This window comes from Colobus angolensis, unplaced genomic scaffold (genome assembly GCF_000951035.1).
Source record: "Colobus angolensis palliatus isolate OR3802 unplaced genomic scaffold, Cang.pa_1.0 Scaffold12, whole genome shotgun sequence".
Taxonomy (NCBI): Eukaryota; Metazoa; Chordata; class Mammalia; order Primates; family Cercopithecidae; genus Colobus; species Colobus angolensis.
The window spans coordinates 5,254,977-5,269,211 of record NW_012113141.1 but is presented as its reverse complement, the minus strand read 5'-3'; the positions used below and the strand labels follow the sequence as shown (position 1 = coordinate 5,269,211).

The window sequence follows — 14,235 nt, the reverse complement described above, 5'->3', positions numbered from 1 at the left end:
GGCAAATTAACCCCATGGTCAAAAGTGTATAGGACTGAGTGTACCTGGCTTGGCCTGACCCTCTAAACTCCTGGGCACTGTGGCTGTGGTTATCCCCAAGGGTGTACTCTTCAACAACGTGGCTGTCTTCCCCTCTGCATTGGCATGACATGCATCCCACTGTCACCCTCCCTCCCTTCCTCTCTCCCTTCCTTTCCCAACCTGCCCCTCCCTTCCTTCCTCTTTCGTTTTCTTTTTTTTAAGAGGTGGGATCTTGTCATGTTGACTAGGCTGTTCTCAAACTCCTAACCTCAAGCAATCCTCCCATCTCAGCCTCCCAAAGTGCTGAAATTATAGGTGTGGGCCACCAACCCCGGCCTCTTCCTCCCTTTTTTCGTTCTTTCCTCTTCTCTTCCCTCTCCTTCCTTCCCCTTCCCTCCCTTCCTTTTTTTTCCCCCTTCTAATTTTCTTGGGCAGGCCTCTCCTGCTGGGCACTTACTACCTGCTTCTTCTTCCAATAAACGGCCGGCCCACAGCATTCAGCAAAGGTTTTACTAGCTACCAGAGAATTACACCTCCAGGAAACCTATTTACTGCTGGTAACCTTTGTCCCACTGTTTCAGAAATGGCTCCTTTAAGAGCGATCTCAAACTCCTATTTCTCAGATAAATAGTATCCCGTGGTGTTTATACCTGGCCTGGTTCTCCAGAGTCCCCACACTCTGTGGGGAGTTCCACATCTTTTGGATCATGCCACGGAGGCCCCACAGTGTGGGTTGAGTTGAGGAAGCCAAGAACCAGGGAGGTTTGGGGACTGCAAGTCTCAGGGCCTTGAACCCTGGCCCACAGTGCCCCTGAGACTGCTGTAATCTCTGAGGGCTCCTCTTACCCTGGCAGCTCGGGGAGGATGGCGTGAAGGGGGATGGGCCTTAAACCCAACCCTGGATGTTTTCTCCCAGCCAACTCACGCACCTCCTAATGTCTGCTTAGGGTGGCTTTTGGTTCTACACACTTCCAGCTGCAGGCTGCTGATAGCTACTAATCTGCAGAATGATGGAGTCTTGGCTGGGTGTAGTGTCTCACGCTTATAATCCAGCACTTTGGGAGGCTGAGGCCAGCAGATTGCTTGAGCTCAGGAGTTCAAGATCAGCCTGGGCAACGTAGTGAGATCCCGTCTCTACAAAAAATACAAAAAAGCTAGCAGGTGGCCGGGCGCGGTGGCTCAAGCCTGTAATCCCAGCACTTTGGGAGGCCGAGACAGGCGGATCACGAGGTCAGGAGATCGAGACCATCTTGGCTAACACGGTGAAACCCCGTCTCTACTAAAAAAATACAAAAAACTAGCTGGGCGAGGTGGCGGGTGCCTGTAGTCCCAGTTACAACGGGAGGCTGAGGCAGGAGAATGGCGTAAACCTGGGAGGCGGAGCTTGCAGTGAGCTGAGATCCGGCCACTGCACTCCAGCCCGGGCGACAGAGCAAGACTCCGTCTCAAAAAAAAAAAAAAAGCTAGCAGGTGTGGCACATGCCTGTGGTCCCAGCTACTTGGGAGGCTAAGGCAGGAGGATTGCTAGAGCCTGGGAGGTCTAGGCTGCAGTGAGCTGTGACTGTGTCACTGCACTCCCACCTGGGTGACAAAGTCTTAAAAAATAAAGAAGGCCAGAGTCTTGAAAAAGACTGTTGTTTGGGGGAAAAAAAAAAGTTTTTCACGATAAAAGAATTCCGTAAAAATGGTTCTTTCCAGGAGGTAATCCTTAATGCTGGGTGAGTCAGGAAAGCGGCCTCCCTGGAGCCTGTAATGGCAAGCGTGCACTGCAACTTCGCAAGAGCAATCCCGTGACCACAGTTTCTCCAAACACACTCGGGGACGCCGCTGCAGGCTCCAGGGCTGGGCCAGTGCTGGGCCTGGCAGGGCTCTGTGGGCAATGGCACAGGTCCTTGACCCCCGTCCGCTGCTGATCAAACTGCTTTCCAGAGAGTCCCAGGCGACTCTCCCTGTCCCAGAGAGCGCACGGGGCACTTGGTTCCTTCCCAGGGTTGAGTAAATTGGGGTGTAGGAAGGAAGACTGAGGATCCCGAAGGGGTCTGGGGGTGGGGGAAAGGGGGAGGAGGAGAGATGGTTCCGGCCTGGTGGCTGAGGGGTGGGCGGGTGGGGAGGCGTCCAGGCTTCTCTGCTCTGTGATTAGTGCAATTTGTTTCCCCAGGGGGTCATTTGTGGTAGGAAACACAGCCCAGAAATTAAACTATATCTAGTCCCCAGAGTAGGGGAGACAGCAATAGCACCTGACTGGGGTGGACAGCGTCTGTTCAGGTTGGGATGACAGGTACCAGCTCAGATACTTTAATGGGCAGGAGGGAGCTGGCTTGAGCTTCCCAGGCCTGGACTGGGTGAACTGGCAGAGACACAGGTTAAGATTTGGGGAGGGGGCCCGTTCCCTCACATTGAGCCTCTCTGAGTCTTCACTCCCTCACTCCAGGAGCCACTGTTCCCATGCTCAGCCCTCCTCTGCCTCTTCCTGCAGCTGCTGGTCCTGCTACCTCCGTGTCCCGAGACCCACAAAGCCCCACCAGCTCTGGCTTCTGTGTTCCAAAACGAGCTCTCTCCCTTCTCCCCGGGGAACACCCATGCTCTGTAGGCAGCTCTCGGGAGACGAGCAGGGCTGAAATGTAGTAAGAACTGAAGTTGTTATGACAGTTGTAACTGCAATTTGAAAGGACTCCATTCAATTTCTTAGCTGAAAGGGTCCTTGGCAATCTTTTCATGTGCTTTTGGAGATTTAGTTGCAGGCCAAATAAATCTGAAATGCTATCTGAACATGTAAAGCAGATCACAACACACAGTGGCTCTCATGGAGAGCGTGCTGCCTGCCCTTTCAGCTGACTTTTGAATCCCTAACGGGGCTTTTTGGGAACAGTGTGAACAACTGATTATACCTTCATTCTAAAAGGAAACTGGTGTCCAAGTAAAGGCAGTGACTCATCCAAGGTCACACAGCCAGACAGTGGCAAAGCTGGGACTCATCTTCAGGCCCCCTGACCGCTGGCCCAATGCACCTGTCTCTGCCCCCAAATACCTGGGTTTTCTCTCTCTCCGCCCAGCGCAGTCCCCACCAGCTCTGCCAGCCTGGTAACGCAAGGAACGTTCATCCTGCCCCCTATTCCCCTAGTGCCTTTGATCCTTTGGGAATGGTTAGGGGGATTCTCTGTCCTGCTTCATGCTGGAAGTCACCTCCCTTCCGCTAATTTAAAAAAAAAAAAACTGTGACCCAATTGCCGCTGAGAACAAATGCGAAGGAAAAGGCAGAGACACGCTGCAGGTTTTGCTCGTTGCATGTTTTCATCTTTAATTAAATAAGTCAAGTAGGCCATCAGGAGATGGGTTCACATTCTATTCTGCAAAGCAGGCCCTGACTGCCAGCGGCTGCCAGTTCTCTGAAGGGCAGCCCCAGCGTTTCCAGGAGACGGCAGATTGTCTGTGGCCATGGCAAGGACATCTGGGACGACAGTGACAGCAGTGGGGCCGGGAGCAATGTGGAACGGCACCAGAGGCTGAGCAGAATGAGCTACATGCTACACATACACACACGTGGATGCATATGTACATGCCGTGGCAGTGTATGCCGTGAAGCGGTGTCTCGTACCATGCAGACATGAAATAGCACACAGGGCTGAGGTGTCGGCAGAAAGACAGTGTGCAGGACCAGGGAGGGAGCAGGGGAGCCAGGCAAATTTGGACTAGAATATACAGCTGAGATGGAGACTTCGGGGGTGCCCTGTTCAAACCAATGGCAGAGGACGCAGACCACCTGGGTCATTGTATCCCCCCAGCAAAGTACCTGATCCACAACATGAGCTAGGCCCGTGAGGATGGCACCATGTCTGTAGCCTTGGAAACACGTAACAAATTTGTCCCCCATACAGTTGTGGGGTGCCAAAGGACACGAGACCAAAGGATCTTGAAGCTCTTGAGACATGTGAAGTTGCCAATTCTGCTTTGTGCTTTTGAGGTAAAGAGTAGCTTCCACTGTCTCTGAAACTGCAGCGAGTTGAAAGGTGACGCGGCTGCATTTAGGAAGTCCTGGATCCTCTCCCTTCCATCTGGCTGTGCCTTGTCCTAGAAGCTTCACAAGCAAACCCACCAACTCAGGAGCCCTGGATTTCAGCAGATGGTCCTTCTATCAGCTTGTACAGATCAGTAAGACACACTTGGCTTGTGAAGGTGCCTGCTCCCACCCCATCCCGCTTTCTCTCCCCTTAGCTCTCCTTGCCTCAGGTATCAGCCCTTGAGATCTGGCTTCGCTTTCTGACTTTGGGAATGGGGGTGGGAGGGGACTGCCTTGAGGACACAGCTATTCAGTCTTCTGCTCCTGTTCTAGCAAGGGACAAACCCTACAGTTAATTGGTCTCACCATGTTGCCCAGGCTGGTCTCCAACTCCTGGGCTCAAGCAATCCTCCCACCTTGGCCTCCCCAAATGTTGGGATTACAGGCATGAGCCACCGCACCTGGCCTGTACGGTCAATAGACCCCAGCATAGGAGAGGATGACCTGGGGCTGGAAGACTTTAGGGTCAGGATGTCTCCTCTACCACCCAGGCCAAGAATCAACCTTCTGGGAAGGACCTCCTGCTGGAGCTCCTTCCATTGCCAGACAGACAGATGACAGACATGGGAGGGAAAGATGTCTTGTGATGACGGGTGCCTCCGTTCTGTGGGGTTTGGTCAGCAGCTGCTCCACTACGCCAGCCTCTGGCAGTACCTCCCAGGCTGAGGGTGCTAGCAGACAGGAAGTAAACTTATTATTAAACATCTCTTTTCTGTTTATTTTCAAGTGCATGTATCGCAGAAGGACAAAAGCCTAAATTTGCTTTATGTTTCTAAGCTTTTGGAAAATAAATCGGTGACCACCTGTGGTGTGTGTGACAGAGACGGGCTTCTGTGCACATGTGGGTTTCTCCTTCCCTCTCTACGGGGACCTGGGAATCCTGCCCTCCACTAACTACTCCCAAGGACCCTCCAGGGCCCTTACCCATTCCTCAATTTATGAACAGGCCCCAAGGGGAAGATGGGAACAGGCAGAGCGGGGACAGCCTGTGAGTGCTGGATGCTGCCCTGTCTCACCAAGGCCTGGAATGTTCTGAGCCATTTCTATAGGCTGGGCCGCAGAACTCATCAATAAGAACATGAGTAAACATTCATTGCTGAATAGTCCTCTTGTGCTGGGGAGGCTGGCGGCCAGTGGAGAGAGGCCTCAGCTGCTCCCTCTGTCTCTAGGCAGGTGGGCACTTTGCAGGGGAAGGCTTCTGGCAGACAAGCTGGAACAGAGGAGAAACCAGGGCCGACCTTGCTGGAAAAGGAGGCCCGGCCCCCAGCGCTTCCATCTTCTTCATCCCAGCTCCAAGCTGAAAATCGTGTCCACGTGGGTGACTCCAACCACATCCACAACGTGTCAAGCCAATAGTCACACCACACTGTCCTTCCCCAAACCCCAACAGTTCCCAGAGCATCACTGAGTCCCAGGGGAATACATTACCAGGAAACACCCACGCACTTGTGATCTGTCTCAAATACCCAGGCAGAGGTAATACAGCTGTAAGGGCCCTGATGTAGCATCTCAGATAAACATGAGAGAAACCAAGGGATCTCAGATCTTAAACAACGTCCTGGGGGCCATCGTGGTGCTGGCGCTCCGGCTTATTCTCCTCTGGTGTTCTGAATCGTCTTCTGGTGTCTGTGCATGAACAGAGTGTGTGAATGGTTTCTACTGTTATTTTCTTTCTTGATTTGGGTACAGCTTTGAGTCCCTGCAGATAATAAGGTATTTTCTGTCTCTTCTTTTCACAAAATAAATAAATAAAGTCAACTTGCAGTGTGCACATTGTCAATGTCCTGAGAAGTCCCAAAGGCCCATTCTTGGTACCATCCTCAGAGAGCGGAGTGGGAGGTCTCGGCCCAGAGTAAGAAGGAGGGATAAAGTCTGCCGTCCACAATAGCAGGGCCCCTGGGAAGAGCCTTGGATGGAGGAGGCTGCCCCCTCCCCAGTCCCAGCACCCCCCACCTCCACATGGGGAACAGAGGAGGGAGCAGTGGGGAGGCTGGGGAAGAACAGCCAGCACTTCTGAGCCTGCCAGAAACCTCCTGGCCCCATGGTCACCTTTTCAGAGCTGGTGTTCCTTTGAACTCCAAATTAGAACCATGTCTCTGCACAACTTACTCTTGGCCTCTAAAACCAAGAGTGTTGGGGTGTTCAGGCAAAACAGCAAAAGAAAAGAAAAGAAAAGAAAAGAAAAGAAAAAACCCAAGAGTGGAGAACTCCTTGAATGACTGGAGTCCACAGTAACAGAGACCCAGCAGCTCAAATAGGCTGATGATAGCAAATCCCACGAGATGGTTACTGGCCTCACCTTCTCCAATGGTGGCTTCCTGCCAGGACACACTCTTCCCTCCCCCACGGCAATGCTGGACTCAGATTCTGTACTTCCCCGGTGTCCGTATTACTCAACCCAAAATGCAGTCCTCTGGGTTTACAATGGGCCGTATCTGACAGAGAAATTGTCCAGGAAACCAGAAACAGGGCTGGGCAGCCCTTGGCAAACCCTTGCAAGCTCTGGATACTGAGTTCTGCTCCTGGGTTTGAGGTGGGAGTGGGGAAGGGCTTCTACTCTGGGTACACTTACTGCTTGGTCATGAGGCCTCTGCCCACCCAGGAAACGTGTTAGAGCCTGTGAGGGATTTTCAAATCCAGCTTCTGCTCAGGGAGGGGCGAGGGCTGCAAATCTCTGCTGCTCTGGACACTAGGCAAGAACGCTGGTGGCTTTGAGATTCATCCCACATGGGGTTCAAACAGAAAAGCCCATAGGGCACTGTGGCCCTGCCACGTGGCCACCTCTCCTCGCTCCTCCTGGGGAAGGCACCTCCTCCTGTCCCCTCCCTCTGCCAGGAGCCAAGTGCTCCCTGCTGGTTTTCCCAGCCTCCCTCAAGCCCTCAGGCCTCCACTGCTTGGGAGAGGCGCTGCTGCAGAAACAAAAGCAAAAACACAGCCACAAAACAAGAAAGACACCAAGCCATAAATAACTTAAAAACCCCAAATAAAACACCCCGCACATCCTGCATTGAGCAATACTCTTCCCAGAGCCCTAAGGAGGAATTCCAGGCACTGGCTGTAACCACGGCAACCAGCTGGCCGACCCCTGTCCATGAGGGCGAAGGCGGGCTTCTCAGGGAAGGGGTGCATCCCGGCGGGACTTCTCCCCCACGGGTACTCTGTACTTTCCTCTTGGCCCTGCCCCAGATGAGGCCTGGCTGGAAATGGAAGGCCCCCGTGAGCCGCCTTTTGCCTCCAGGGACCACAGCCGCTTCTCCCTGCCAGGCCTGAGGCAGCCTTCAAATATGGACATGTTCAGGAGCAAGCCAAGCTGGACGGGGCCTTTGGCTGCACCATTTCAAAACATCCTGCCTGCCAGCCGCAAGGATGTGGATAGGTCAGAGGAGGTAGCCATGAGAACCTAAGGCGGGCAGGGGCTTTGAATGCTGCAGTTCTGAATCCGCCCTTCAGTCCCAAACCTGGCCAGGGAACCGTGTCATGTCATGGCCCTTTAACGCATTTCCTTCCTCTGCCCTGCCCTCAAAATAATCCTACAAATGTAATCACAGGCTCCTCTGAGGTGTGTGATACAGAAAAACCCTGTAGGCATAAGCAGCAAGGAAGCTTGTCTGCATAGATGTGTGTGCACTTGTGCCTTTGAGGCTTGTCTGTGTGTGGCGTACATGTCTGCATGTCTATAGCATGTGTGTGTTTTCCAGCTCTATATGGGGCCCAGATTCATCCAGCCATCCCATTCATGAAAATGCTGAATCGCTCTGTACTGGTTGGTAAACAGCCACCGTCACCTCAAATGAGCCTCAATGCCACCTTTGATACCCAGGGCTGTCCTGGCCCCTCCTCCAAGGACCCACTCAGATTCCAGACTTCACTATCCAGACAAGAAACGGTTAACACCAAATAAAGCAGGAGGTCTGACTGTCACTGGTCAGAGCCTTGCCCCTTCTGGTTGTTAAATATTTGGACTCTGGCCTGCAGGGTCTCCAGGCACAAATGTATGTTTCTCTGAGATCAAAGCTTGCCAACAGGCCCGGGCCTGCCTGGGCCTGCTCAGGAGGCTGCGACCCCTTGGGTCTGGGTGTGATGGCCCTCAAGGGGACCGGGCACTGTCCTGTTCTCCGCGATTAACCCTGGGGCCGCCGCTTTGGCGGAGCACTGGCTGGGGGCCCTACTGCTACAGGAGGCGCTGCCCGCTCACGGCGCTGCGCACCCGCCCTCTGCGGGGGCTGCGGCAGAAAGGCGGGGCAGGCCTTTCACGAGGAGGGGCACACGGGGCCCCGGCGCTCCTACGTGACCCAGAAGGTGCCCCGCTCCTCCAGCAGGCTGACTGAGCGGTTGGTGAGGGCGGCGGCGTCCCGCGCCAGTTTGTAGCCGAAGAGACGCATGGCAGGGCCGCAGGCGGCCTGCACCACCTGGGCCAGTTTGAAGGGCATGCTGAAGCGCCACTTCTCGAACTGCTCCGAGGAGTTCTTCTGCGTGGAGTAGATGCCACTGCCGTCGTGGGCCGCCTGCGTGTTTTTCTGGATCCAGTCCTCCACCTGCGGGGTCAGGGGGATGCCGGCGAAGCGGTACATTTCGCGGGCCTTCTGCAGCGGCCCGCGCGCCACGTCCTCATAGCGCACCAGCATGTAGCGGCCCCGCAGCCAGGCGGGCTGCCGCAGCCCCAGCTCTGCGGACAGACGGATGCTCTCGCAGTTGCCCCGCAGCCGCTGCACCTCCTCTTCCCTCAGGCCGTCCTGGCCCTCGTCGTCCAGCCACTTCTTCCAGGTCTTATACTTGCCGGCGAAGGCCACCATGCGTGAGGCCAGCACTGCCCGAGGGTCGCGCACCAGCTGGATGACGCGCAGGTCGAGGCGGGGGTCCTCGGCCAGCGGCTGCAGGAACTCCAGCTGCCGGATGCGCACGGCCTTGAGGGCCATGTGCTCCTTGCGGCGGCAGGCCTCGACGGCCAGCGTCACGTTGAGGGGGCCGCAGCGGCGGTTCTTGCAGTGGTACTTCTCGAAGACCTTCTTGACGAAGGGCGTGCAGACGGGGTCCTCGCACAGGGAGCGGCTGGAGCCCCGGCGGAACATGAACTCGGTCAGGTGGTCCTCGGGCAGCGGCGTGATGAAGTGCTCCAGCACGTACAGGTCGCACAGGAAGAGCTGCTTGAGCACATCGCGGTACACCAGGGCCGAGCCCGCGGCGTTGGCGCCCCCCGGCTCGAAGGACACTGTGCGCTCGATGTGCCACAGCGGCTCGAAGAGGTAGAAGATGTTGCCCTGCTGGTTGAAGAATTCGCCCACGAACGAGGAGCCGGTGCGCGTGGTGGCCATGAGCAGCACGTGGCGCCGGGGCCCAGCCACGGCCGGTCTGGATGGCTCCTCCTTTCCCTCCTCCTCCGCTTCCTCCCCTGCGGCCTCCATGGCTGGCTCCACACCCAGCTGCAAGCTGAGGTTGCGGAGACGGCTCTGCAGCTGGGAGAAGGCTGAATCAAGCTCGCTCAGGGACAAGAGAGATGCGTTCTCAGCTAAGACCAGGGCTGGGTCGGTGCTGTTGGCATCTGCCAGAGCTTGGGGGATCTGCTTCAGCTTGTCTGAGACCCTGTGAGGACAAAGAAGATCAGGTTCAGTGGTTGACTGGGGACCCCGTCTCTTGGGCAACCCGAAGCAGTCCCCCAAGCAGATCACCAAGATCTGTCTCAGTTGGGTTTCCCCAGAAGCAGACTTTGAGGCAAGGATTTGTGTTTAAGTAGTTTATTTAAGAACTGGATAGGGAAGTGAGGCAGGGGAGGAAAGAGGTCCATGACAGATACGCTGCTAGAAGCAGGTGTGGGCATCAGAGGCTCAGTCTGATGGGGATCTGGGGGAACATTTACTCCCTAGTACTTCTGGCTTGCCAGTGTGCTGGTGGAGAGAAAGCTCTCAGGTGCAGAGCTGTAAGGGCTTGCAGTAGAACCCAATAGGCACAAGTTAGAATGGTCCTTGCTCAGTGACCCAAGTGGGGCATTGACAATGTCCACTGTATTGCCCAATCCCTGACCCACCCATCTTAGCTAATGCTTTCTTGCAGGGCTTGAGCCTGGGAGGAGAACAGGCTAAGAAATCTTTCTACATCTAACAGGCCCACTGCACATAGCTGTATGCTGCCAATTCAAAGGGGTAAAGGGGCGTTCCCAGGGTAGCCTATTTGAGGAACATGCTCCTGAAGTTGAGCAGTACACAGCCTGGCAGCTGCACATGGCAGCCCTGCCCATCAGAGTATCCATACTAGGACCTTGCCTTTCCACGGGTTCAATGACATCAAGACTTCTATAGGGGATGTGCAGCTAATGCAAGGCCAGGAAGTAAATTAATAGTAATAGTCGCAGCCAGCAAATACTGGACACCAACTATGTGCCAGGCACTGGGCTAAATGCTTTTACATTTTCTCATTTACTCTTTACAACAACGCTGGTCCCATCATTAGCCACATTTTACAGAAGAGGAACTGAAGACTCAGAAATGTGAAGTATCTTGCCTAACCTTTCACAGTTGTAGAGGGCCAACACAGGGGACTCCAACCCAGGCTGTTTGAGTCCAGAGCCCAAGTCTTGCCCCTGTGCAGTTATGAGGACGTGTGCAGAAGCCACTGCCTGGGACACAGGAGGGGCCTGGGGATGGCTTGTTGAAGGAATGCATTTGCAGGTCCACAGAGAGCCCTGCAGTTACCTCCCTGTCCCCACCCACCCCACCTTGAAAGGAAGATGAAGACTTGGGCTTGTAACCCTCACCTTGATATGATTTTATTTTCCTTTTCGATGAAGACAAAAACTATCACCACAAAAACCAAGAAAAGAGCGTATTTGCTTCTCATCTTCAGGCTGTGCAGAAAGTCCCAGCAGTCCTGGGGCAAAGTGAGTCCTTTCTCCATGGGGAAATGTGGGGCCCTGGGGGCTCCTCGGGCTGGCCTTGGACACTCAGCTCAGGGGCATTACTCAGGACCCAGCTTGTTGTCTTCAGGTGGGGGACACCCTCATCCTGCGGAGAGACAGGTGATCAGAACACCGTTGTCTGTACACGAGGAATGCAGAGGACGTTTCTCCACCAGACTTTTGAGGATCTCGGCCCTGGTTAGCAGCCAGGACCCCAGACCCACTCTCCAAACAGACTGAGCCCCAGAGAGACTGAAGGTCTCTTTAATAGTTTGTTTAAAATGCTAATGAACCATTGGGTTCATCCATCCCACCTCCATCGGTTTCTCCCTTGACCTCACACATCAAAGGCATGTGAAAAGAATAACCCTTGTAGCATAAATGTTTATAATGGCAAAAAGAGTGCAAATACCTAAATGAAAATGGTGGAGCATCCAGGTAATGGATTTTTATGTGGCCACAAAGAATAATGAGGTGGATCTATAAATGTGAATGATCCAGAAAATACATGAGAACACACATACACACACACACACACACACACACACACATACACACACACACAAGGTGCAGACCCTGTGCTAATGCAGGACAGGGCTTCCCAACCTCAGCACTGTTGACATTTTCCACGAGATAAGTGGGGATTGTCCTGGGAATTATAGAATGTTTGACAGCGCCGGGTGCGGTGGCTCAAGCCTGTAATCCCAGCACTTTGGGAGGCTGAGACGGGCGGATCACGAGGTCAGGAGATCGAGACCATCCTGGCTAACACGGTGAAACCCCGTCTCTACTAAAAAATACAAAAAACTAGCCAGGTGACGTGGTGGGCGCCTATAGTCCCAGCTACTCGGGAGGCTGAGGCAGGAGAATGGCGTGAACCTGGGAGGCGGAGGTTGCAGTGAGCTGAGATCCGGCCACTGCACTCCAGCTTGGGTGACAGTGAGACTCTGTCTCAAAAAAAAAAAAAAAAAAAGAATGTTTGACGGCATTCTTGGCCTCTACTCACTAATTGGCAATAATTGTTTGTTTGTTTTTGAGACAGGGTCTCACTGTATTGCCCAGGCTGGAGTGCAGTGGCATGATCATAGTTTACTACAGCCTCAACCTCCTAGGCTCAATTGATCCTCCCACCTCAGCCTCCTTAGTCACCACAAGTGCACACCACCACACCCAGCTAATTTTTAAAATTTTCTGTAGAGATGAGGTCTTGCATGTTGCCCAGCCTAGTCTTGAATTCCTGAGTTCAAGCAATCCACCTGCCTTGGCCTCCCAAAGTGCTAGGATTATAGGCACGAGTCACCATGCCTGGCCCCCACTGTTCATCTGTAACCATCAAGTATCTCCAGACATTGCTAAGTGTCTCCTGGGGTGGGAAGGTGGGGGGTGCCAAATCATCCCAGGTGGAGAACCTCCGAAGTAGCAAGATCCCATTCGGAAACAAATGCCGGGGAAAAAAAATATAGATGCGGGATCCAAATGGACTCTGGCTCCAGGAAAATGCAAGACCTGGTAACAATGGCTGCATCTGGAAGGTGGACAGGTAGGTGGAGAGAGAAGGTGGAGTGAGGCTTATGTTTGCTATGTAACACTGTGCCTTGTTACACATTTTACCATGTGTATGTGTAAGTTATAAAAAATTAACGAAAGAAAAAATATCATAGTGCACAAATTCTACCTAAATCCTTAACATGGCCTCAGCCTTCAGGTCTCCACTTTCTAGGCAGCCTTCCCCAGGCTATGTTAGGGCTCCCTACAGCCCCACCACTGTACAAAGATTATCATGAGCACCTGGGACTTTGTCATGAAGCCATAAAGCAACAATTGTTCAATACTGAACATCCCTTCAGGCAGGACAGGGAGTTTGTCTGGGCCCCTCATTATCTCTCAATTCTGGGCCAGGCAAGAGATATACAGTTGGTGAACAACAGATGGATAAAGGAAAAAATGACTCTCGACTAAAATAGTATGTGTCATTATCATTATTATTACTTTGAGATGGAGTCTCGCTCTGTCGCCCAGGCTGGAGTGCAATGGCGCAATCTCAGCTCACTGCAACCTCCGCCTCAGGCAATTCCCCTGCCCCAGCCTCCTGAGAAGCTGGGATTACAGGCATGCATCACTGCGCCCAGTTAATTTTTGTATTTTTAGTAGAGACAGAGTTTCACAATGTTGCCCAGGCTGGTCTTGAATTCCTGACCTCAGATGATCCATCCGCCTAGGCGTCCCAAAGTACTGGGATTACAGGTCATTATTATTATCTAAATAGATAATATCTAACAGGGTCTTGCTATATTGCCCAGGCTGGCCTCAAACTCCTAGGCTCAAGCAATCCTCCCTCCTCAGCCTCCGGAGTAGCTGGGACTGCAGGTGTGCCACTGCACTTGGCTAAAAAGTTTTTTACGGCTAGAGCAAATACAGGTGCAGAAAGGAGTCTATTCCTATTTTTTTTTTTTTTTTTTTTTTTGAGACGGAGTCTCGCTCTGCAACCCAGGCTGGAGCGCAGTGGTGCAATCTCAGCTCACTGCAACCTCTGCCTTCTGGGTTCAAGTGATTCTCATGCCTCAGCCTCCTAAGTAGCTGGAATTACAGGTGTGTGCCATCATGCCCGGCTAAATTTTGTATTTTTTGGTAGAGATAGGGTTTCACCATGTTGGCCAAGTTGGTCTCGAACTCCTTATCTCAGGTGATCCGCTTGCCTTGGCCTCCCAAAGTGCTGGGATTACAGGTGTGAGCCACTTCACCTGGCCTAGGAGAATCTATTCCCAACTGGAATAGTCCTGCCGTTTCCTAATTTTCCTGGGCCTTTTCTCATGAACTTATTAAGTTAGTATTTTCTGAGCATTTACTGTGTGCTGGCTTCTGGCCTAGGCACTGAAAATACGGCGGTGAACAAGCAGGCATGATCTGTGCCCTCCTGGGGCTTGCACTCTGGTTGGGAGGGTCAACCAATGATACGGGCAGCTGAAGTTTACTGAGGCATGTTTCTCTGTGCCAGGTGCCATGCTAAGCACTTGCACTCATCCAATCCTCAGCAAAGCCCTATGAGGCAGCAACTAGCCCATTTTCCAGGTGAGGAAACTGAGGTTGAGACAAGTTCACTAACTTACTTAAGGTTCCTCCAGCAGAAGCCTCTGGCCACCCCTCCCAGGTCCAGGTCATCTGAGCTTCTTGGTGTACCTTGGGGACCTCCAACCTAGCTCCTGTGGTGGGGCTTTCCGGCTGACCATCTCCCTTCCCAGAATGCAAGCTCCCCGAAGTTGGGGGTCGC

General features: G+C 53.3%; 2 protein-coding genes across 3 annotated transcripts in view; both read right to left on the bottom strand.

The window, feature by feature from the left end:
• Positions 1-3,289: 3,289 nt before the first annotated feature.
• LOC105502883 lies at positions 3,290-7,207 on the bottom strand. The gene is made up of 2 exons (XM_011929568.1): positions 7,097-7,207; positions 3,290-6,131 (listed from the first exon to the last, which is right to left on the bottom strand). The coding sequence occupies exons 1-2, from the start codon at positions 7,205-7,207 to the stop codon at positions 5,625-5,627; spliced, it is 618 nt and encodes a 205-aa protein (XP_011784958.1). The 3' UTR covers positions 3,290-5,624.
• Positions 3,294-14,235, bottom strand: part of CHST3 (carbohydrate (chondroitin 6) sulfotransferase 3) — a 50,350-nt gene continuing 39,408 nt past the window's right edge. For both annotated transcript variants that reach the window (XM_011927679.1, XM_011927687.1), the window contains exons 2-3: positions 10,827-11,073; positions 3,294-9,658 (exon numbers count right to left, since the gene is read on the bottom strand). In XM_011927679.1, coding sequence (XP_011783069.1) covers positions 8,362-9,658; positions 10,827-10,966 — 1,437 coding nt within the window. In that variant the 5' untranslated portion in view covers positions 10,967-11,073 and the 3' untranslated portion in view covers positions 3,294-8,361. The remainder of the gene's footprint in view (positions 9,659-10,826; positions 11,074-14,235) is intronic.

Coding starts and splice junctions, on each gene's coding strand:
- LOC105502883 (XM_011929568.1), bottom strand. CDS start 7,207: ATGCACCCCTTCCCTGAGAAGCCCGCCTTCGCCCTCATGGACAGGGGT. Junction 6,132..7,096: donor TCCTTAGGGCTCTGGGAAGA/GTATTGCTCAAT, acceptor CACCAGCTCTGA/AAAGGTGACCATGGGGCCAG.